The sequence below is a fragment of the Canis lupus genome, chromosome 25 (assembly GCF_048164855.1).
Source record: "Canis lupus baileyi chromosome 25, mCanLup2.hap1, whole genome shotgun sequence".
Classification (NCBI taxonomy): domain Eukaryota; kingdom Metazoa; phylum Chordata; class Mammalia; order Carnivora; family Canidae; genus Canis; species Canis lupus.
This window is the reverse complement of record NC_132862.1, coordinates 28,187,115-28,212,178: the sequence shown is the minus strand read 5'-3', so window position 1 is coordinate 28,212,178 and position 25,064 is coordinate 28,187,115. Positions and strand designations below refer to the sequence as shown.

Here is a 25,064-nt window from a genome sequence, read left to right as displayed (position 1 = left end):
AGCATACCTGTATTCTTATATCAGGCTCATCCTGCTCTTTGCTAAGATAAAAATGCTAACCTCGTCTTCTGAGCAGCTGCGTATATGGCTTATTGAAATATCTCCTTAGATGCCCAATTTAATATTAGAATAACAATGTTTACTGGTCTACATACTTTTTAAAAATTAAGATATACATAGAGATTATGTTTTAATTTGTACATGCAATTGGTTTAAGCATTGCTTAGTAGATTATTTGGAGTGAATTCAGGTGCTTTGTGTTAGTTAGCTTTTTATAAAACTAAAGCAGTTGTTTTGATCAGTCACCCTATATGCAGCCAGTTCTTTAATGTCTAACCTAAAACGAAAGGAATTTTTCTGCAATTTCTTTTTAATTATAAGAATTTTTTGCATTATACCATTTTAAAATGTACCTTTTCTTATTCTTGTGACAGACTGAATCCTTTAGTTATAACATTGCATAAAGCTATATGTGTTTGACTTTCCATAAATAAGCATTAGTTAGAAATGAATAAGTCAATTGAGTTGGTTGTCCTTTTTTTTTTGGAGGAAGCTTTAGGTTGGCTTGCCCAAAAAAGGCTCACTTTGAACTCCATGGTAACAAAGTTACCATGTCACTTTGTACATCCAAAGGCTAAATCATGTTCGTTAAAAAATCATTACACTAGCGCGCCTGGCTAGCTCAGTTGGTTAAGCATCTGAATCTTGATTTCGGTTTAGGTCACCAATCCCAGGGTGGGGAGATTGAGTGTTGTGTGTGGCTCCATGCTCAGCAGGGAGTCTGCTTGGCTCTCCCCCTGTGTGTGCACATGCACTCGCACTCTCTCCCTCCTTCCCTTTCTCTCTCTCTCTCTCAAATACATAGAGTAAAATAAATAGTAAAAATATTCATGACTAATCTCTAATACAATTTATTAGTGTGTAATTGAAGTGTTCTCCTATTTTTCATATTCTTGGCCAAAATTTAGCATCTGTTTCAACAACAAATATAAAACGAATGTGTACTCTAGTTCCCAGTCAACTAATTGCTGCTTCTTTTCCCAAAAACTTCTTAAACATTACCAAAATTTTCTTTCAAACTATCCTGTCATTATCCTTGATGAAATTAGTTATTTCCAAAGTCCGTGGATCCCTCAGGGTTCCCATTCCCTTTCAGAAAGTCTGTAAATGAGCTCAAAATTATTTTTATAATAGCAATAATAAGGTATTGTTCATTGTGTTACCATTTTTTTTTAAGATTTTATTTATTTATTCATGAGAGACACAGAGAGAGAGAGGCAGAGACACCGGCAGAGAGAGAAGCAGGCTCCATTCAGGGAGCCTGATGCAGGACTCGATCCTGGGACTCGATCCTGGGACTCCAGGATCACGCCCTGGGCCGAAAGCAGGCAGTAAACCGCTGAGTCACCTAGGAATCCCCTGTGTTACCATTTTCTAATAGCACCAAAGCAATGGTGGGTATTGGCACCTTAGTATATATCAAGGGAGTGGCTCCAAACTAAGGTGGCCGTCATTGTATGCTCCTGTGCCACAGACTTGCAATAAAAGTAAAAGTAGCAGTTTCACTTAAAAATCCCTTTGATGAAGCAGTAAAAGATAATTTTATTCAATCTTGACCTTTCATTATGTATCATTTTAATATTCTATGTGATGAAATGGGAAATATGCTTAAAGTATTTCTCTTACATACCAAACTGCTAACTAATATTAGGGTTGACTCACAGAAAAAAGATTTGTCTGATTGAGTTGCAAGCTGAACTAGCTCCTTTTTTCACGAAACACTATTTTTATTTGAAAGAACGAATGACAAACTATAGTTGTTCAGACAAGGTATTTGACAGACACTTCTCAAAGTGAACTGTTATCCTGTCACTTCCAAGAAAACAACTAACAGTATTTGTCACTGATGACAACTTTGAGCTTTCAAGCAAAAATTAGAATTTTGGAAATCTTGTATCTGCCACTGTGAGCTTGACAGCTTTCCAGTGCTTCAAGATCAGTGATGGTATTAACAATTGTGTGTTACTGATATTGTATATTGATATGTGTCAACATCTCAATGAACCAGTATTTTCCACATGACCAGTGTTTGATATTACACAAAAAAATGAGTAAAAAATCCATTTAAAGCATAAACACGAGCATACCTTGTTCTGTTGCACTTTGCAGATACTGCTTTTTTTTGTTTTGTTTTGTTTGTTTGTTTGTTTACAAATTGAAGGTTTGTACGACCCTGGGTTGAGCAGGTCTGTCAGCACCATTTTCCCACAGAATTTGCTGCTTCATGTTTGTGTCACATTTTAGCAATTTTCACAATATTTCAAACCATTTTATTACTATTTGTTGTGGTGATATGGGATCAGTGATTACAATCATGGAAAGCTCAGATGATGGTGAGCATTTTTTGCAATAAAGTATCTTTAAATTAAGGCATACACATTTTTTAGACATAATCTATTTCATACTTAATAGCAGCATAGTATAAATAACTTAAATATGCACTGGGAAACCAGAAATTTCATTTGGCTTGTTTTATTGTAATATTCACTTAATTATAGTAGTTAGAAACTGAACTCACAATATCTCCCAGGTATGTCTATAAACCAATAGGTGTTAATGTAACAGAGTATAAAAAGTTCATTGATACAGTTTCAGATACCACTTCGCAAGCAACTTTTAATATCTACTTTCATAAGCAATAATAACAAATTTTAATGATATTTTATAATGAAGCCCTAAGATTTCTCATCGTTGACATGGACCACAGAATTTATATTGTACCTTTATTTTCCTAGCATGTCTATGTGCCTGACAGGAGGTCAATGCCAGCTGGCCTGACTTTACAGTCTATTAGTCCCCAGAGCCTCCAAGGCAAAACGGTGAGTTCAGTATTTTTACTTATCATATCATGTTTTATATATGTGCTACATGATAGCACATATCTGACAAAGCTTTTGAGTTTGAATTTTTGAGAGAGGTTCCTCCCAAAGAAAAACCATGCTGCTTTTGTGGAAGAGATGCTCATCAGAAGAATTTGGGTTCGTGTAACCATTTCATTGTCTAACTGGATATGTCTCCCTAAATGTCTGAATTCCCAAATATAAGATTATATTTTCAAAGTTTGCTGTATAACCTCCGTGGGTTTCTTTACTTCACTGGATGTTAATTCCCCTTTCTTAAAACAGAAGTTGGAGAAGTTGATTAGTGGAACAAATCCAGCAAGCAAACAACCATGTGTATTCACACTACAGGCCCATTAAGTTTCTCCCATGAAGTTTTGTAAAGATTACTACTTCAAGGGGAAAAAATCTGATTTATATTATTTATGCAGAGAGAAACTATAATAATACACTAGGTGTTAGCAAGTACCTACCGTCATTGTTTCATCATCGGTATGATCAAATTGGGAAGGAGTTATATCACCAGGACACTATTATTCTTCACATTAAAGAGAAAAGATGACTTTTCATTACTTCATTTTATTTTAATGGCATTCTTTTATTTTATCTGTGGTTAATACCAGTAGATAGTCTCAGGTCCTATGAAGATGTAATTTGAGGACCTAGATAGTTGTTCCTCATTTAAAATTCTCTTCCTAAAGGAATCAAAACAAATTCATGTCGTATGTATTTTGCAGACATTTTTTTTATTTCATCTTTTATCTTTTACATGCTTAGACCTGAAGAAGATAGTCTGGCTTTAAACTACTGGAAGCTTATTTATTAAAGGTTATAAATATTGCTTGATTAAAACTAAAAACTTTTAAGTGTTGTAATTTTTAAATATTATTGATCTCACAAAGAAACAAGACCTATATCATAAAATAATGCTAAGTCTCATGAATTTTTAATCTTCTGCCTTGCTCCCTCTAGTGGATATTTAGGATAAAATTCACTTATCGCCTCCTTTTGTGTGGGTCAAAATGTGCCTGTTTTTATTTTGCCTCAAAAGTTAAGTATATAGGAAACTTACTGGAACCTTTTGTCCTTTTGAAAATCTCTTTATCTTTTTAACTCAGGAAATAATAAACCAGAGTCTCTCAAGATTGCTTTTGGTATTTCTTTCAAATATCACCCTGAATTTTAGAATAACTAAATCCTTATTACCACCCTTGATAATGGTGGTACAAGAGCTTGATATGGTAGTCATAAGACAGACTGTCCCATAGTCACAAGGTCACCAGATGTGGTTGGCATCAGGGCAAAAGCAGCTATTCTTTCCTTGTTATGAAATTTCTTAAGTCACACACATACAAGTTCTTTGACTCTTTAATATAAAAGACTGTTGTCTCATCTGTGTAGATGGCTTTATCTCAAGAATCCCATAGTAACTATGGTTTACTTCTGACATTTTTTTCATCTAAAGTTAATGTAATTTTAGATAACAAAAATTATTTCTGTCCCTTAAAAAAGTTGTATAGAAAACAAACAGCAACAGCAAATGAACAGAACAGAAGATAACTAGTGTTAACACTGTAGTGCAGGCAAGACAAATCAATCTCAGGATCACTTTTTGGCCTCGAAGTTTTTAAAGCACCCTGTAGCCCTGACGGGATGAGAGTCTCCCCTCTGGCCCATCTGCAGTTTTTAATCATAACAAACCACCAAATATTTTATGACCTATAAGACTGCCAATGACCATACTTTATTGCATTTCTAACAAAGAAAAATATATCAGCTTGATCTGTAAAGGAATTTTATCTACCTTTGAAAATTTATTCCCTTTAGGGATCATGGTAGCCAATCAGGAACCAGAAGTTTCTCTGCCTTCCCCAGAGTGTGGGAGGAAGGTTTATGAAGTCATGGAACCTTTTCATTTGTATTAAACGCTATCTTTTTTTTTTCCCTTAAAAAATAAAAATTGAAAAAAAAAATTGATCTTTTGGTCATTTAAAATATCTTGTGAATACACTAACAGTGACATTTAAAAATATAACTGGGAAGCAATTAATAGATCCCAGGTACTGAGTTTAATGATATGAAGAAAAAAATAATAATAATAATAATAATGATATGAAGATACTGTCCCAAGTTTTGTATGAATTTTAAATCTTTTTATTTACCTTCTGTTCTCTAAAATAGTGTTGGATATATAGATATTGTTGTATTGCTGTAAAAGTCTTAGGGGTCATTTTAAAATATCTTTTAATAACCATTTTTAATAGCTCATATGTACAAACCTTTATAATGGTTTTCTGGCATTGTGCTTTTTTATACCTAATATTTAAATATTCTCTCATGAGTTCTGAGAAACTGCCTTAATATACTGTTGTTTTGCTGTATCTTTTAAAGTAACACTGTTCCTTCTATTTCTCTAGATATCTATGCATTTATGTAGGACCTATCATCATAGTGCCTAGGCACTATGTTTGATGTCAACCATAAGAGGAAACTTGCCAAGAAATCTTGGTTTAATATCTGTCACTTAAGACAACAATTAATCTGTTTTCCACTGTTTGGATTCTTAAATTGTACTCCTTCAGCCAGAGGAGCTTACGCTGCTGCTCATAAAGCTGAGACGGCAGCAGGCCGAACTGAGTAGTGTCCGGGAGCACACGTTAGCACAGCTCATGCAGCTGAAACTTGAGGCCCACAGCCCAAAGGTCAGCTATGAAGAGTTTTGTATGTGTCATCTGCCATTACCACTTATTATGAGCCACTCATTAATCAGTTTGATTGGTGTCATTAGTGTCGAGCATGAGCCCATACAGTCATTGAAGCAACATTACGATCTCCTATTGACCCTTTGAGAATTCACTTATTTATACTTTATTAAAGGGAAATATGGGTAGGATGAATTTCTTCTTAGCCTTCCAACCCACTCACCCACCAATTTTTGGCCGTGAGGAAGGAAATGCATACAGACTTCAAAACAGTATTGTCATTTGCTGTATACTGAAGCTTCCACATCTGATAAAACAGATATTGGAAAGTCCTATGATTTCCTGGAAAGTAATAAGTTGAAAATCAAATATATATTATAGTAATACTACCTTTTAAATGTCAGAGATGAAGTATAAGATACTTTTGTTCTTGATTAAAAGAATGAACGCATTTGTAAACCTTTCTCAAAGGGTTTAATAGCCTCTGGTTATAGGAGAAACATCCAAAGAAGTAGTCCTATGTCATGGAAAAGTATAAACATGTAAAACTTGTAACATCGAGTCTGCTAAAGCCATTTGAAGGATTTTTCTGCTTAATATTTTAGCTTCTATGCATGTCTATTTAATTTCTTATGAAACAAGGTATAATTTTATAATAATCTAGTATATCATCTGTACAGTTTACAGGGGAGTATGTATGTGAAAGTTGTATACTGTGACATAGTAGGTTGTGGTAAACTACCTGTTTTTCTTATCTCAAAATTGACTTTTCATGAACTCTACACCCTCTTTCTCTATCCCTTTGTTTCTTGATTGATGCCTACTAGAATGAAATTCTTTCACATCATCTTCAAAGGAACACCATGTATTTGGATCATCAGGTGGGATTTGTAGAATTTTTTTGCTTATAATACCTAATACAACTCTTGAAATGTAGTACAGTTTTCCAGGCTACTCAAATATTTCAGGCATTTAGAGCTAATAGCATGACTTTTACAAGTGACAGAATAAGATTCCTAACAGTGAATTCAGAAATACCAGAAAAACAAACACACACACAAAAAAACAACCAACTAGAAAGGACAGGTGTGAATGTTAGGGGCCATACAGATGCTGGTTACTGGAAAATTGAGTGACTGAATTCTCCAGATTTCCCTTTTCTTATCCCAAAAAGACTCATATACTCATTAAAGCTTATCTCTGCTTGGAGCTGACCTAGTTAAAGAAATAGATACCAAGCTGGAAATGCCTTGTTGGAAGACCAGGACATGGGGAGGAGACATGCTATGTATTCCATATGGGTGAAAGTGTGATGGTCATTTTTAATCGTATAACTTTGGTCCTTTTTGCCATCTCCTCCTGGTGTTTGGTCTTTGCTATGTAGAGACAGTTTTATAGTAGCCTACAGTTCCTCGAATTACCTAGTGGTAGCAATGGATGTGGATGATTAGGGTGAATGGCATTTCATGAACAGGGACTGACACTTCCATATTTCAGTTTTTATAAAATTATCTTTAATATTTAATTTTAATTTTATGAGAATTTTTGATATGTTCTTAAACATAGAATTTCTTCTAATGAATGCATTTTTTAGCTATATAAATTAAGCTATAACTTGTTTTAGTTTGTTTTAAAATGTTCAAACTTGAACATTTTACCAAATGAAAGAAGTTACTGTGAGAAAGGTTATAAGACAGTTGTTTACATATTTATTTATATTTGCCTACTTAAAGCAAAATAATAGTGTACTGCTTTAGTTCTATTTAAAGAGGGATTTTACATTAGGATAACCCTTTAAAAGAAGTTCAGTCGTTTTTAAAAAAAATTTAAATGAAATACACTTCTCTTAATGTATAGTTTTTATTTTCCCACCTTTTCATCATGATTTTGCCTATGGGAATGCTTTAGAAGTCAGTATTTTGTGACTCCAAATTCCAAACCACTCCAAAGAGTGTACTGTTGAAATTTAACCATGGTGTACATTGTACACTTTGAAAGCAATCTAATAAAGACACATTAGCCAATGAAATAGTAAAATAAGTCTTCCCTCAAAATGCCACACTGCCAGAAAGGCTCTAAGATACATGGTTAATAACATTCATAAAAGCTTTTGCCTATAAATAGAGATAGTTCTGAAAAATGATGGGATACTACAAAAATTAGGTTTGAAAAACAAGAATATAAATATGAATCTGAAGTTATATAGTATCTCTGGAAATAAACCTAGTAGGTCACTGTAATTTATTACTGGCCTCAATAAAACATAACTGGAATTGCAAACACAGACCTTTAGAAAATCACCGGAGGCTCCTAGCTGGCCCGGTCTGTGCATGCGACTCTTGATCTCACCCAGTCACGAATTTGAGCCCAAAGTTGGGCACAGAGATTACTTGAATAATTAAATAAACTTTTTTAAAAAATCATAGGAAAGTTCAGCTAAATACATCAAAAATACCACCATTTGCTAAGATGCTTCTCCTCAACTCCCTTTACCAGACAGATCTCTGTTTCCTTCCCTTTGCCCAAGTGACCCAGATCCGATTGAGGTTTCTATTTCCCTTGTCCTCTCTAAGGACACTCCACTAAGCCTGTGCTACTGGAAAGGACCACACTAGTGATCCTATAGGTGGTTTCCAAAAATCTCAACTTTTCATTGATCCTCTCCACTCCTGCTACATGTCAGAAGTTTTCCAGTAATTCGCCTTTTTCTTATGTTAGATTGTGAAATAGTCATTTTAGTCCAATTTTAAAATTTTAGGATAATAAGAAGAGTTACAGAATTTTAAGATACAATAATCCTAACTGGATATACTTCACAAGATTTTGAATGCTTATTTGCACAATCAAAACAGTTTATGATGGGGAAAAAATGAGCCATTTTTAGACAATAATTAGACAATATGTAGAAAAAAGGTGGCTTTGCCCAGAAACTCAGATATGCCTAAATATATAAGGTTTTCCTACAGAAAAATCTCTCTTTAAATAAATCAAAACATTTTTTATGGTTTTAGATAATTACATTTAGTGTAAATGAAATACTTTTGAACTGTTCTACATTTTCTATCAACTATGAGGTTATAAAGTTATATAAAAGAATTCTTAATTTTGAATTACAATAATTTTTAATTCAGCTCTTAAAAAAAAAAAAAACATTTCCAGCTTTTAATCTTGTTACTGCCAGTCACCGATTTTAGATGACCAAATCTGTTGGTTTTTTTAGGCATTATTGGCATTATTGCCTAATTTGTAAACTGATTCACCAGTTTTTATATAACTACAAATTGGAAAGTAGATTCTAAAATCTGAAAGAGGAAAAGGCTCTGGTCACATTTTATACAATATATCATACCAAATGAATATGTACTAGTTAGTACTCACTTTTTAACACTTAATTCTTGTAGCTCAAATAAATCATTGCAATAACCTAAGGCCAGCCACAAAATGCAGCTTTTCTCTTGCCCCTTGTGAAATGGTCAAAAGAAGGTTTGTTATTGATTGAAACTCCCTTAATCCCTATTACTGTTAATAAAAAATAGAGCCAAGTATAGTTTCTGAGTTGCTTCAGAGGTAAAATCATTTCTGATATTTCCAGAATGCTTATCACAAATAAAAAATAAAAATGCCTTATCTGAAATTCTGAACATCTACATGTTACACAGTCAATCCAGAAATCTTGACCTCTGGTCCCTATAGCTTGAACAATATAATTTGGCTTCTAATTAACCACCATTCTGAAGATGAGTCCTGTACGGAAATGTTTTTAACGATAAGAAAAGCTGTGCTAATCATATAGAATTTCCTTTGCTGTTTGTTTCATTTTTAAGTACTATTTTCATTTGCTTGTGCTTTTACAGCTCAGTTAGTAGGCTCTTCAACAGTCTACATTTATCAAGAGCAGCCTAGGTTTATTTATCACTTTTGTGAATTTTAAGATACAATAATCCTAACTGGATGTATTCACATACCTCATCCAGATTCTATTTAGAAAATGAGTGAGTATATAACTTTTTTGGTCAGTTGTGAAGGGAGGATAAATAGGAATGGGAAGTGAAAACGTTTCCATCCCCTTTCTTCATTTTCCTTACCCCGATTTTAGCTACTCCCTGCATTTGTTTCTTCCTCACATGCTTTTTCTGACTCTCCCTATTAGTGCATAAAGGAGCTGTGAGAAAATTTAGATGATGTTCCCTTTCCCTTCTTCCTAAAACCTTCCTGCTAGTTTTCCGTGTAGGCAGTGATAACAAAAAATGAGATGCTGGGAACTGAGACCAGGAAATGGGGTGGTAGGAATGGGCAGAAGGATCAAAGAACGAACTTGGAGCCCGACTTCACAAGTGTTTTGTCAGCATGCTGCCCCCTTGTGGGTAAAGTAAACACGTACCGACCTTCTCCACCACCATCACCCCTCATCCCACTCTGATTTTATTATAGCACTCCAGTAGCCAACCTTCTCCTTTAAGAATACTTGCTACAGTAAATGGAGTTTGAGTTCTACAGATCTGAGCTTTACTTGCACTGGTACTGCGGCAGGTATTTTTTTCATCTTTTAAACATAAAATTGTATCATAATGTTGAATGTGCTTTTACAAATTGCCCTTAAAATTACGACATTCTGCCTTTACCCCTCTCCCTTCAAGAGTCATCATAGTTAAATACATCAGAAACATTTGCTTGAGAACCGGAAAGGAAGAGACCTACCTCAATCAACCACGCTTGTGTTGGGGAATACCTCTTCCCCGTGCACTCAAAAGTTCTTTGTGAAAAGAATATGCCTTTGTTCCAATAATTAATAAAATTGGTTTACCTCTACCCAACTGGAGCTGTCTCCCCACTGCCAGAACATACTTAAGTCATTTCTAAATATAACATCAAAGAGTATATTCTTTAACATCAGATGGCTAAAGGATCTTACTATCCTCAGATTCTCATAGAAAAACTGGAAATTTCTGCTGACAAACCAGTTTGCCATAGTACAATAAAAGAAAAATATAGCCCACACTTACCTATGGTGTTCTTTGTTGTATAAAAATGTTTTGGGATTTGTAAGAATCAATAGCTAAATCTTTCTGTCTTTTTATCAGTACATTTTTTTAAGTATCAAATGCTTATGGGGAAGATAAATTCATTTTGATTTAATACTATTAAAACATCTTGAAGAGTAAGCAAGATTTTCTCATTTGCAAAAGTTGTGTAGTAGCATTGAGATATCTGTTAAGAAAGTATAATGAAAAAACTCTATGTAGACATAAACTCTGACCACTTTTAAACATACTTGTGCCAAGAGAAATGTAAAAAGGAACAATTAATGGAATGTATGTAATTGGTGCTGAAACCATTCAAGGTAAAAATCCAAGAGTACTTTTTTGCATTTTGTTCTTTGTGTTCATGAAAGACAGCTTCCCTGTAAGGGAAGAAATGCTAACAAGATGATTGAAAAGATTCTTGATGGCTTTCATTGTTCCTGTCAATTCAGCAACCTCATTCTGTTGAGCTATTAAGCAGGATCCCATTTTCTCTAATATTTCAAGGGATCTTCGAGCCTCTATTTTTAGGGATGATTGAGAGATAATGTTTCTAGGCAATATAGAATAGGCATTTGGCAAAAGCAAACAGGAAACTGGGAAAAATGAAAGTATGTTATTTAACATTAACCCTACTAGTTACATGGCACAGAGTATCTGTATTTTCCTATGCTTTGCTATTAAGAGCAATTCTTTCTGTCTCTCCCTTACACGTCATTTATTCTTTTTTTTTCTCTTTTTTGTCTCTCCCTACCTCTGCATATTTGATCACAGAAGTAGTGGGGAGAGGGGAATAATACCCAGAAAATTCTTAAGCAGTGTATGACATTGTCAGAGCAGAACTCTTAAGATTAGATTAACAGGCAGTGGGTAGATTAGAATTGAAAATTCTCTGTGTTAATTCTGATCTCTTGGCCTGTCCACTGCCTACACAGTATTAGGATGGTTTTCCTAATTTCTTATGGTAATTAATCTATCCCTTTTTGTTAACTGTTTTTACTCATCTCAGCCTTAAACTGGGGATGTTCTCTGGTTTTGTTTTTGTTTTTTAAGCAAGCCCAACATGGACTTGAGCTTACAACTGAGATCAAGACCCGAGCTGAGATCAAGAGTCGGACGCTTAACCAACTGAGCCACTGAGGCACCCCAGAAGTTCTCTGGGTTTTAGTGTTCTCTCACCTGAGCATTCATCTGCACATCATTTTACTAGTTGTCTCTTAGTTATTCTTCACATATCTAGCCCCTGGGTTTCTCCCAGGAAGCAGAGCCTGTGATGTGGGTGTCCTTGGTGTGGGCTTGTTCTCAGGAAGTTTATTTACTATCCAGGTACAGAAGTAAGGAGAGTGAGCAGGGAAGGAGAGAATATATTATCAACTGCCTTGGCAACTTGGGCTTCATCTGACTGATACTTATTGACGAAAAAAGCAGTACAGAATTGCCCACTGAACAACAGAAGGAGGAGCATTTATACTGGCCCCCATCCTCCTTTGACCAAGAGTTGCCCCTTGAGACTAACTCTCCAGCATATTGAGGTTATTCATACATGAGAACCCCTGGGTTCCCATGCACAAAGTGGTTATTGGCTCAGCAAGAGCTGAAATAAAAGATGAGCTGGCAGGATGTGGAGAAGGGCACAAAGGTATCTAAAATATCCCCTGCTGCAGTTCCAGCTGTGTGTTTCTAGTTGCTTATAGAAATCTGCACTTGGGTGTTCTACCTTCCAACCCCAGTGTGTCCAAAATTTGGATTGTCGTCTTATCCCTCAGTTCCCTTACCAAAAAACTAAAAGCAAAAATGGTTTCAAAATATTGTTCACCTTTAACATCATTGGTATAACATTTATTGAGCTCATCATCCTTGGAGGAGAGCTCACTGGGCTTTGAGAAAGGTCAAGAACTTAATTTTAGCTATTTGCTTAGACAAAACTCAAAGTGGTTTAAGCCCTCAAAGGAAAAGAAAAAAGTGAGACCTAGTCTCCTCCTCCAGCCATGGCTAGGAGAATCTGACACCAGTCTTGGATAGTCTGATTGCCTAGTGGGTGAAAAGAAAAACCAATGGCAGCCTACCTAGAAAGATCCAGGCTGTGACAGTTCTGTTGTTCTGCCCCTCTAAGAGTAGAAATTACACAAATTTATAAAAATGGAAGAAGAGGGATGCCTGGGTGACTCAGCGGTTGTGTGTCTGCCTTCTGCTCAGGACATGATCCCAGTCCAGGGATCAAGTCCCACACCGGGCTCACTGCGGGGAGCCTGCTTCTCCCTCTGCCTGTGTCTCTGCCTCTCTCTCTGTGTCTCTCGTGAATAAATAAATAAATCTTTTTAAAAAATGGAAGAATGAGGTCAGACAGCTTCTTGGAGTTAGAATATGTTCTCCTAATATTTCATCTGCCCAACATGACCATATATTAAAGTTTAAAATATCTTGAAGCCTGCATTTAAAGTACTTTAAGGACAGTTTTACTGAAAACAGGAAAATCATGAGATTCTGTAGAACTATCTGAACAGATTATTTTAGCTGAATACGTAATATCTGCATGGTGTTGAGTCAGGATAAGAGAGGCCATCATAACATCTTATAGGTGCTAAGCTCCTCATTACCATTCAGTCACAAAATCTTGGCAATGTTAAAAACACCTGCCACATTATGTCTTTCAGCTAACTTCAGGAATTTCACAAACTTTTTGCTACAAAATAAGGTCTCTTTTTGGTTTGTCACTCAGACCCTCACTCCTCTACCACCACCACCCCAACCTGTGAAACACTTCTTACCCAAAACCCCTTTTCTCCAGCCAGCAACTCACTGTTTCCCAATGCTACTTTAAAAGCAATCCCATTATCAGGTTCCACGAAGGCAAAGTTGAAGGTGAAGTAGGGCTCCCTGCTCAGTGGGGAGTCTGCTTCTCCCTTTATCCCAACCCCTTGTGATCTCTCTCTCTCAGGTAAATAAGTAAAATCTTTAAGAAAACAAAATAAAAGCATCTGATTCTCCACACTGTGGATCTGTCCAGTACCTGTTCATTCTAACAGTTTAACACTTTACAGTTTCCAGAGCACATACAATATTCCACTTGGCTTCCTATATATATCCTCTGTAGCATGTGGGTCAGTTAGATTTGTCCCTGTAAGTTAGGCCTCTAAGTTAATGCCTTGCCCAAAATCACAAAGCTAAGATGAATACATTGTATTAATGATTTTTCTTTCCTTTTTTTCCTAAATCTATTTGACTTCCTTTAAAAGTATTGGAGTTATTCTTATAAATTTTTTTTAATTTTTATTTATTTATGATAGTCACAGAGAGAGAGGCGCAGAGACACAGGCAGAGGGAGAAGCAGGCTCCATGCACCGGGAGCCCCACGTGGGATTCGATCCCAGGTCTCCAGGATCGTGCCCTGGGCCAAAGGCAGGCGCCAAACCGCTGCGCCACCCAGGGATCCCAATGGAGTTATTCTTATATTTTCCATCTAAGATGGGAAAATGAAAACAATTTCCCCACCCCTCCTAAATGCATAGTAATTATACAGTTTTATTTTGTATTTACAAAAGCAAATATTTTTGTAGCCCAGTGACTGTAGCTTTTGCTTCTATCTTATCTTTATTAATTTTTTTCACAACATTCATTCAGCAAAGATTTATGGAGCTCAGTGTGTAAGGCAGGAAGTTACTGCTTACAAAGTAGAATTCTTTAATAATTTTCAAAGCCCAGGAAGGAAATAAAGTTGAGCATAAATGCCAAAAAACATTTTTAAGATTGACCTAAGAGTGTGATTATGTAGTTAAAACATAAATTGATAAATCTTTAAATTAATTATAGGAAGTCTGTTATTCAGTGCCAATTGTAACTCAGAATACAATTGCTATTAATAAAACCCAGGTCCCTGTATCTAGAAGATATTTTAACTTTGATTTAAAATTAAAGTATATTTTAGAGCAGATTTACCCAAAGCCAAAACAAATAACAGAGGTAATCATATTTTTTTTTTTTTTTTACTAACAGAGATACCAGATTTTTACTCTTGGAATGTTTGTCCCTTTAAAATGGTATCATTAAAATACATGCAAAGAAGGGAAAATTATAACCATATCAATTATCATATCCACAATAAAACATTTTCGCAAAATAGATTTTGAGTTCTTTTAATATTTCTAGTTGCCTGTGATTTAAAAAAAATGGTACCATCAGATAATAATTTATTCCTTGAAGCTAAAGGAACAGTGGTCAAGAATGAATCATTAAATCCTCTTACTGTAGTGGATATTTGATATGTAACTTTGCTTTTTTATAGATCATTAAAACATCACCTTGGTTCATTGAATATGGAAAAAAAATAAGTCATTGGTTCATTGAATATGAAAAAAAATGAGTCATTAAACAAGGAAAATAGTTTAAGCCACTGAAGTAAAAATCAGATCTGTAAAGTGTATCCTGTAACCAAAAAGGATTTTAATAAAAAAAAAAAAAAAAATTTACTAGACCCTAGGTAAAAAGAGGTGACACTCACTGTGAATAAATTATGTAAGTAAATAATTTAGAAAGAAATTACCTAAGACCATCAGAGTTTTCTTCAAAATATACCAAAGGTATATATATCTCAAAATGGGGGTTTTAGAAATTCAGCAATTTAAGTGAGGTTTTGAGTATAGAGATTACCCTCCATTTTTCCTACTGGCTTCAGGGTATTTTTATAATGTTTCACAATAAGTGGGCCTTATAATTGGCAATCCTAAAGCCAGTACTTATTGCATCAGCCAGTTTAGAAATGCTTCTGCTTTTTCTTTTAAGGGAATGTCAGATAGGTTTGACCCCTATATTAGTATCCCAATTTGTTGTTCCTTTTTTTAACCCATCTTTTTCCCTTGGAGAGAAAGAGAAAATCTTATATTGTCTAGCTGCATCTCCTAAGGTACCATTGATTCCCCTGAATATATAGCAATAGTAATATTTTCCCAAAGTTTTACTTTTAGAAAACATCTATAGCATGGACATTTTATTCATAATGCTTTAAAATGTTCACAGTAATAGACCTCAGTACTTTGCCCCACCAGTTATAAAGAGACTTATTTACATTCCTCTATTTAAAAAGTCACTTCAAATTTTCCTGCTCCCTGTTAAACAATGAGTAGTTTGAATAGGTAGTCATACCCTTCAATCTCAGGTTCTTGGACTTTCAGATGTTCCTAGAGTGAGAGTGGAAGGCATTTACATTGTCATTATCTAAATGACCTGTTTATAAAGGCCCCCACATTCCTCAGAGCTTCACCCTAAGCATGTCAAATTCTTTAGCGTTTTAGTCTTGCCACACTTCTTAAGAGTTTATTGATCTAGACGCAGGAGGACATTCTTGAGAAATGAATTCTTCAGTGATTAGGCCATCAGGGGTTTTTGCTATTGTTAAGACAGATTCTCAACTTAAATATTCTTTTCCTAAGAAGTCATTAAGAACTCGGGAAAAGTCCATTTTCCATTTAAATAGAAAATGACAGCACAGAAATGGGTCTTCTCATTGGTTGTCCGGACAAAAGCTCTGTGGGGTAGATAGATAGGAGTCATCCAGACTGCTTGCTCCAAAAAAAGGAGGGAGCTATTAGCACAGCATTCAAACTCAAACTCAATTACAAGACCGAGCTTGAACAAATGTTTTCCCCTTCTGGGAATAAGATCTAGATCAGGGGAAAAAAATTATACTAAATTTACTTGTATAGAATTTCTAAGCCTACTAATAAGTTAGTTACATTTTTATAAATGTAAAATTGTTTTTCTCAGTCACACGTCACATTTAAAGGGCTGAGGAAGCCACATGGCCACTGTATTGGACTACAGCATATAGACATTTTCATCATCACAGAAGGTTATATTGGCCAACACTATTCTAGATGATTTATTATATAAACTTTTTAAAGACCAATTAAGCCACTACTTAACCACTTTTTTTTTTTTTTTTTTTTTTTGAAGATTTTATTAGAGAGGCAGAGACACAGGCAGAGGGAGAAGCAGGCTCCATGCAGAGAGCCCGATGCGGGACTCGATCCTGGGACTCCAGGATAGCCCCCTGAGCCAAAGGCAGGCGCTAAACCACTGAGCCACCCAGGGATCCCTACTTAACCACCTCTTAAAGGAAGATTCAGGAACTAATCTTTTCCAAGGGTAAATGATATGAATGGCCATCTTGTCTCTGGTTACTGCTGATCTTTCTCTTTCCTACCATTTACCCCAAAATTATTCAGAAGTATTTTTGTCATTAGTTGGAATATCCTGTTCCTTCTGCATTAGTAGCTGGCCTAATTTCTAAGATAGAGACTTTGAAACTGATATTTAGGAGTTGCTAGACAAATGGAATAGCTGGCAGTTGGATTCCTGGCACCCCCAGATCCCCTATGATTCTGCAAAGTCCACCAATAATATTAATAATGAAATTCAGCTGATTTTTTTAAGGGGATTTAATATCTTAATGTTTTATCTCATACAAAGATAATGTTTTAATGTAGATGGAATACTTGCATTTAGACAATTAGTTTGGAATTTTTTCATCTTGATATTTGTGCAGATAGCTTGATTAACCTTTAGTACCAACTCATCAGAACCTTGAAAAATTCTTTATTGAGGACAGATGAAATTAGTCCTCAATTATTTGAGTTAATGCCAAGATGGGACCATGGTTGTCAAGCCTGATTTCCTGTCAGAACCGTCAGTGGATGTTTCAGAAAAAGTACAATACTTGGGCCCTCTTTCCCCTAGTCCCTGGAAGAATTGCCAGAACCCAGCCTGTATATGTTTTTAAATATCCAGGTGATATTTTTTTTTTAGTCAAGTTTGAGAACTATTGAGATAAATTATCACAAGAAACACCAAAGACAGAAGGAAAGTCCAGTTTTCTGAAATAAACACTATCTTAGTGCTTTCTAACCTCTTCATGTGTGGCACATATAGAAAGTAACGATATTTGTACAGTACCTTGGTGGGAACTGAAGAAGGTGCTATCAGCGACATGGTAGGTCCACTGAGGACTGAGGTGGTCCCTATCTCCACACACCTGTAATCCATTCCCAGCCTACAGGTGTCAGTTGGGAAGTTCTGCTCAAGATCCTACTAAGTGTGACATAGTTACATATGATTATGTTGAAAAGGTGTTTTAGTGATGAGTTTTTAAGTCAAGATATTTCTGATAGTAATATCAGAAGATCCTGTTTGGGGCAGCCCAGGTGGTTCAGCGGTTAAGCGCCGCCTTCGGCCCAGGGCGTGATCCTGGAGACCTGGGATCAAGTCCCATGTCGGGCTCCCTACATGGAGCCTGCTTCTCCCTCTGCCTGTGTCTCTGCCTCTCTCTCTCTCTCTCTCTGTCTCTGTCTCTGTGTCTCTCATGAATAAATAAATAAAATCTTTAAAAAAAAAAAAAGAACTGTTTGTTCACATTAGCCCAGCATACCTCAGAACTGAGAAAGAGGCTGGAATTAAGTATCAGACTTCTTAGGTAGTTTTTCTAAACATTTGGACTTAAAGTTTCAAGTAAAAATAAGTGTTTTTCTGGTAAACAAATACATTGACATTACCTAAGTGTATTTCCAAGTTATTTCCACTTATATATTCTTTTTTTATTGCTTAAGTTAGTTATAAAAATAGTGTAATACCTGGATCATACATTCTCATTTTATTGTTATAAAATAATGAATCTTATTATTAATAGCTATATAATTTATCAATTAACTTGAAACCTAAACTTATATTAGCTGTTAGGTCAAACATGGAATTAAAGTATTTGGAAGTAAAGCATTTAACTCATTTCCAAGTGAATCATTAAACATCTTCCACATACTAATAGTCTTTCTCTGGCTCTCATTCCCTAAAACAAAATACATTTGCTGTTAACACCACTATCATAATAAGTGTTTAGGATTCTCTTCAAATCAGAAGAGAATTGTTGGATTTTTTTTTTTTTTTAAGAACTTGAGCATGAAATTCTAATGGAATGCTCCATTGAAGCACTATGTATTATGTCATTGTTTACTACTTTATTTTTTTTTTAAGATTTTATTTATTCATTTATGAGAGACCCAGAGAGAGAGAGAGGGGCAGAGACACAGGCAGAGGGAGAAGCAGCCTCCATGCAGGGAGCCTGACGTGGGAGTCGATCCCAGGTTTCCAGGATCATGGCAATGCTCAACCGCTCAGCCACCCAGGCATCCCAATTGTTTACTACTTAAACTGAAAAGCTATTTTAAAGTTTACATAGCCAAAGCCAGATAGAATATGTTTCATTAAGTTACAGAAACAAAGTTAGTTTCTTAGTATTAAAATATAGAATATTTGAGAGGTGTTTTAAATGAAAGGAACTGCTAGCCTACTTCTAGAATATATTAGATAAAGCAGATCTAGTCTTTCTAATTCTATAAATCTGGAAAGAGTGAAAGTTCTGTCAGATCATTGAAATCGCTTAAGAGGGACGGAGCTCTCATGGTAATTGCATGCAGGTGTCTTGAGCTGTTGCATATCACATGCCTTAAAGAGAGAGCCACCACATACAGGACACTTTCGAATCATTCTTAACAGCCCACTACTCATTCGTGCTAACAGCTCTTGGTTAGCTAGGTGTGTTGCCCTAGGGAATTCTGAAATGATCCTGCTGCTTCTGCCTTTCCATTACTCCATCTCTTGAGTAATTATGGATTATTAGTAGTAAAATGGAATCTCAAGAAGCGTGTGAGCTGAAGAGTATGCACTGTTATCAAATTATATTTTACTTTAACACTATGAGAACATCATAGTTACTTCTGCCAAAGGAATCTTTAGACCAACCTATCACCTTGGTATTTTAATGACATCGAAGATTTCTCAAGTTGCTCATTAGAATGATCTGGGAATAGCGGTGTCTTTTCAGGTTCCTCAAGTGGTGTGGGTGTGGGTTAAGAACCCCTGGTCTAAACTTGAATTTTGATTTCTGAAGTAATAATTTAAAAAAGGGTGGAAGATATTGTAAGATAGTTACATGTATTTACAAATCTGTAGGTTAGTTTCTTTTTTTAATGAGTTAACAGTTTTCCTAATAAATTTCTGATGTGGATACAGATTTGTAAAACAGAATAAAAGTTTATAAGAACAGTTTTCTAGATCAGGACCTTACTACACCAGTCAACTCTGATAGGTTTCTTCCACCTTAATTCTCAGCCTTGAACATGATAGGAACACATGGTTCTCAAATTTTTCTTGGCTTCTTTGCATCACCAAAGAGTATTTGCCAAAAGATATGGTTGTTCCGTTAATTTTATTTCATGTTTATGTATTTTTATCCTTGACTCTTTAATACCTTTTTTGTTTTTTTTATTAGAAAAGCACTGTCTACTCTGGGGAGAACTTGAGAAATGCAGAAAAGTATAGAGAACGGAAAAAATAATCTGCAGTCCCACAATTCAAAATAATTGCTGCTAACATTTTTGTTCCTTTGTTGTACTAAATTGTCAGTTTCTAGAGATGACTTCTAATTTTAATACTCTGGGATTTGATATGTATGAAATGTCTCATAAAGAGAAATAGTCAATTTCAGAAATGATCTCTGAAACACTCTGCAGTTTGTATAATTTAAATACTATTTTTGCTTTTAGTTTTTCTATTCCTAAGTTAGTTTCTTCTTGAAAATAACCTTTCTCGGTGACTCAAGTATTTAATAAGCTTTGACATATAAATTAAATAAAGACATTTTACAATCACACATATGGCATTCCTTGATACACATGCATATTTGCCCTCTCAAAGTAGTCCACCAAATAAGTCAGGCTTGATTACCCTTCTACAGAAACCATATTGTCCCTTCAAGTAAATTTGCCAGGCTGAGAGTATGAACATTTGTCCTCAATCTGTACTATATTGAATCTCCACTGAGAGGTGTGAGCCATACTGACCTAGCCATTTGACACATAGGCCCATTTGTAGTGCCACATTTCTGAGACTTAGTGGGCGATTTCATTTTGATCTTGAGTATTGTTTACATTTGGATACTCTCTGATCTCCATTTTTTAAAGCCTGCATGCACCTGACCTCCACCCAACACAAAAAAAAATCTGAGCCCAGTATTCTTTTGGCTAATTTCCATTATACAATTATACTATTGAAAGATAGTAATCGTGAAAGATAGTAATCGTGAGATTGCTTTGAAAATTAAAATTTAAAGTGGATAGAGACTTAAGCTTACTTCTGTTACATCAATACAGTCAAATGAATAAGCCAAAACAAAAAACAGTTACACTCTGTTCCAAGGTCCACATTTGGTTAAGGTAACTAACATTCCCTTAAAACATAGAGGGCACTTGAAAATATAAAGAGATCTTAAATTTCCATGATAAAAATTTTTTCTCCTAAAGAAAAATTTATATCTCTAGTTGTCTATTTATACGTTACTTTCTACCACTGTAAAAAAAAATTGCCTTAAACTGCATATCAACACATCTATTTTCCTGTATACATGAAATGTCACTAATAAATGTCTTAATTGCTTACTGGCCAGGATTGCAGGGAAGAAAACGAAATTTGAGTATGATTGATATGCAAGTGTTGAGATTTAAAAATAAATTGCTTTTTAAAAATAAAGTATTTAGCTTGAATAAAACTTAAATTTTGAACCAGTTTAAATTTGACAATCAAAACATTTTATTGACATGTAACATTAGTAACTAGGCTGAAAATAAAATTGTCTAGATAATGCATTTTTCAGGATTTATCTTTTGATTACATTATGCATTTATTAACCCAGAGATTAGTAAACTTTTATTGTAGATTTAATGGAGTCAGTAAAATAGCATTTGCTAACCATATTAAAAATGCTTATTTTCACTAATATGTAGGATGAAAATTATGTAAAGTGTATGTTACCAAGTGCCATTAAAAACAGACTTGTCTGCTTACAAATGGTACAACTTCATTGGCCTTTTACTCTCTATATAGCATGATGATTCTCTTTTGAATGCTTTAGCTCTTGAGTCCAGAGCCTACTAAAACAAATATTTTTCTAGAGGCAGTAATTAAGTACAACATAGCTGGAAATGTGAAACATGGTTTCAGCCTTTTTAGGAACTAGGGAAATATATCAAGTCTTTGCTAAATAAATTTCAGTTTGCATGTCTTGAAATAATTCTACATGTTGTGTTATACTGTGAGAAAATCCAAAATAGAATGTTTATGGATGTCTATCAAAATTAACTTTAATGAAATACATGATTATCTAAATGACAAGATAAAAAAAAATAAATGACAAGATATACTGAGTATTATATTATACAATTTTAGTATTTTTAATATTATAAGAACTAGTATTTTTCTGATCAGTACTACAAAGAACTGAATATTGTTTTAAGCTTTTTTTACTAAATAATTAAATGATGCCAATTTCTCCTTTTAAGTAGGTTGTTACTCTGCAGTTTATTCTTTGAATAAGTCATGATGATTTATCATCTATTTTAGTGTATATGAGGATATTCATTGGCTATATTGATTATATTTAGAAAGTAAAATGCAGTTGCAGCAATATTGCAATTAGTAAACATTTTTTATAACCTGGGAAGTATTTTACAGCATTTAATATTTGCTTGGAATGGTTTATAAAATCTGTACAACCTTGGGGTAAAATGTAAACAACTGCACTATTAGGAAGATATTAAAGTAGAGGCTATATTTACAGTGTCGTCTTTCAAATCTAGCTATGCTGTAAACTGATGTTTGCTGTATGCTCCTCCTGATTTGAAATAGATGAAAGAAAATGAACCTATTATCACCATGGTTCACACAATGATTGAGAACTCGGCGCTAAGACCCCAACTGTACCAGCAAGTAAGGTCTTGGACAGTGAATGATACTGCTTTATCATCTGCAAAATCCCTCAGTGACAGTTTTGGTTTATCCTCAGAGTTACTCATAACATTAGTGTTTTCTTATTTCATTTTTTGTTTATGTCTCTTTGGAAAAATGCAATTCATCCATGCTTTTTAAGATGCTGCAGTATTCTTAGCATGGCTTTGCTGAACATTTTGCCGTTGAATATTAAGTGTGCCATTTTCCTGAAGTTTTTGTGCAGAGTATTTGATTGATATGTACTTGGAGGTCTGCAGTACATTTGCAAATTTTTTTACTAGATTGCCATTAATTTCGATTAATTCTAAAACCATTAGAACTGATTTCTAGGGAAAACTTTTTTAAAAAATCTTTTTTTCCTTTTAGGGGCAGCCCCCATAACACTCTACCCTACTCCACTGTCTTAGGAATAGATAATATTTGTATGGGAGTTGTTTAAATCTAGTTTCTGTACTGTGGTATATAGTAAGACCTGAAGATAGCCACTTCGTAACATACTGGAATATCTTCTCCCAGTATTCTTATCATTCTTATGCCATCATATGCATCATCTTACCTCATTCTTTTCCCTAACTCAAAACATGTGCCATGGAGCTGGTTGGCTTTAATTTAGGACCTTGGTAATCTGCAGATCTGCAAAAGAAGTCATTTTATACATTTCTATCCCAATTTTTTCATATTTCATGGTCTAAATGTTCTTAGCTCTGTGTTTTGCAACATCAGCTTCTTCCACTTCAACACCTTCAAATTACTGTGGCCTCTGACCTGTTATAATACTTTAAAATTCATATAGAGGAAGAGAAATAACTAACATGAAAAATGAATGTATTTGAATTAAAATATATAAAAGCACCTAGTGAAAAGGAGCACCTTGAACTCCCTGGCTTTTACAGGCCACTGGTTTGCTTTAGTCATCTCAGAATCCGCATCATGGATGGGCCTCCTATCTGGGAGATTAAAACTCTAGGTAGGAAGGTAAGTAAGGTGACTCTTAGGAGCACAGTTTTCAAAACAATGTAATGTGTTTGAGCAAAGTTTTCTATCAATAAAGAAACGAAGTATTAAATATTTAAAGTTAAACAGCTTTACTTTTCAAAAGTAAATGAAACCTCTGTATTTTTAAAGTAACCAGATTATATAATCTTGACATTTCATTCCAAAATGCCTCTGCTGAGTACCTTTTGCCCTTGTTCTGGAATTATACCTTTTTCAGTGTCTGAAGCTGTCACTTTATCACTTTATATGATAAATTGACGAGATCAAAGGCATTTTGTTGTAATAGGTTGTACTTTGACTTTTCATATTTGCATATTTTCAGGAAGAGTGATAGCCTGGGTTTTCAGTTTGCTTTGGTTTGGATTTTCTTTTTTAGATTGATCAGTAGTCGGGGTTGATGATGCAGAAGTCATTGCTGATTGAAATTATTTCATTGCACAAAAAGTTCTGATTGGAGTTTTCCAAATGTGTAGCGATATCTGAGAGTGGTCCTATATAGTAGCATCACTGACCAGAGCAATAGATTTATTTATAGAAATATATTTCTTCATTATTATATTTCCTTATTAAATATATGAGTACTTGAAAGAAAAAAAAAACTAAAATTGTACAAAACAGGAAATTCTGAATGGCTAGTATCAGCAGCCATTCCTGGGCATGAGATAAGCAACTGATGACCAGGTAATCAGTGTTGACTCTCGGTCCCATCAAGGTGAGGTTGTCATCAGTCAGTCCTTTTTTTAAAATCATCCATTAATAAAGTACTTAATTGTTAGAGGGCACCACTGGTGGATAACAGTGACCTTCAGACACACTTCCTAAATTTTATTAACTTGCATAAACTGAAATTAGATCTTATTTTTTTTCCTCCAAATTTCCCTTACAATGGCATTATCCAAAGGAAATCTTCATGAAAGTTTATGTTGTACACTCTTACAGTTTGCTTCTCTGACATTGCATTACAGTCCCGTGTTAAAAGGTTCCTGAAATACAACTGAAAATATAGTGGCAATATAATATTTAATAATATAATATAATATAATGTTTATGACCTGTTATTCTGAATCATAGCCATTGGGTTTTCTCGCATGAGAACCTTTATGTTTACATATTCTTAGAAAACAGAGCACACCTGAAAAATTACCTATATAGGAATTTTCTTAGAATTGGTAATATAAAAAGGACCTAAAACTGAATCAAAACCGATGCTAAATCAGTGCACATTGTGTTGAAAATCCCTCTACATTTATTAATCATTCTACCATCTTTCACAATTACATTTTTACAAAATATCAGTGAAACTAATCACTTGACAAATAATTGTTTTTAAAGGTACAGACTAATATTAGCAAATACCTAAGTCCTGTGAGCATTTTTGAGTCCTCATAAAATATCTAATTTTATAAAATATTTCCCCAAAAATCCTTTTTAGGGTCTATATACATTTATAAACTTAAAAAAATATATATAGTCACATATTTAAAATGGATAGGATACTGTAGAAAGGTAAATTTTGACTAACAAAAGTAATTTTTTTAACTTAATGCCAACCCAGTGTTTTAAATATTCTTAGATATTTTATTATGAAAAAGTTATTTCTAAATAAAGCACATATC

The 25,064-nt window shown here is 34.5% G+C and overlaps 1 protein-coding gene across 25 annotated transcripts in view; it reads left to right on the top strand.

Annotated features, from left to right (window-relative positions):
• The window catches only part of PLEKHA5 (pleckstrin homology domain containing A5), a 242,065-nt gene that overhangs the window by 166,681 nt on the left and 50,320 nt on the right, over window positions 1-25,064 (top strand). For 14 of the 25 annotated variants that reach the window (XM_072798802.1, XM_072798794.1, XM_072798804.1 and 11 more), the window contains 4 exons: window positions 2,796-2,879; window positions 5,483-5,602; window positions 6,430-6,483; window positions 22,351-22,431. In XM_072798802.1, coding sequence (XP_072654903.1) covers window positions 2,796-2,879; window positions 5,483-5,602; window positions 6,430-6,483; window positions 22,351-22,431 — 339 coding nt within the window. The remainder of the gene's footprint in view (window positions 1-2,795; window positions 2,880-5,482; window positions 5,603-6,429; window positions 6,484-22,350; window positions 22,432-25,064) is intronic. The other 11 variants (XR_012017644.1, XM_072798812.1, XM_072798810.1 and 8 more) reach the window with 1 other exon arrangement.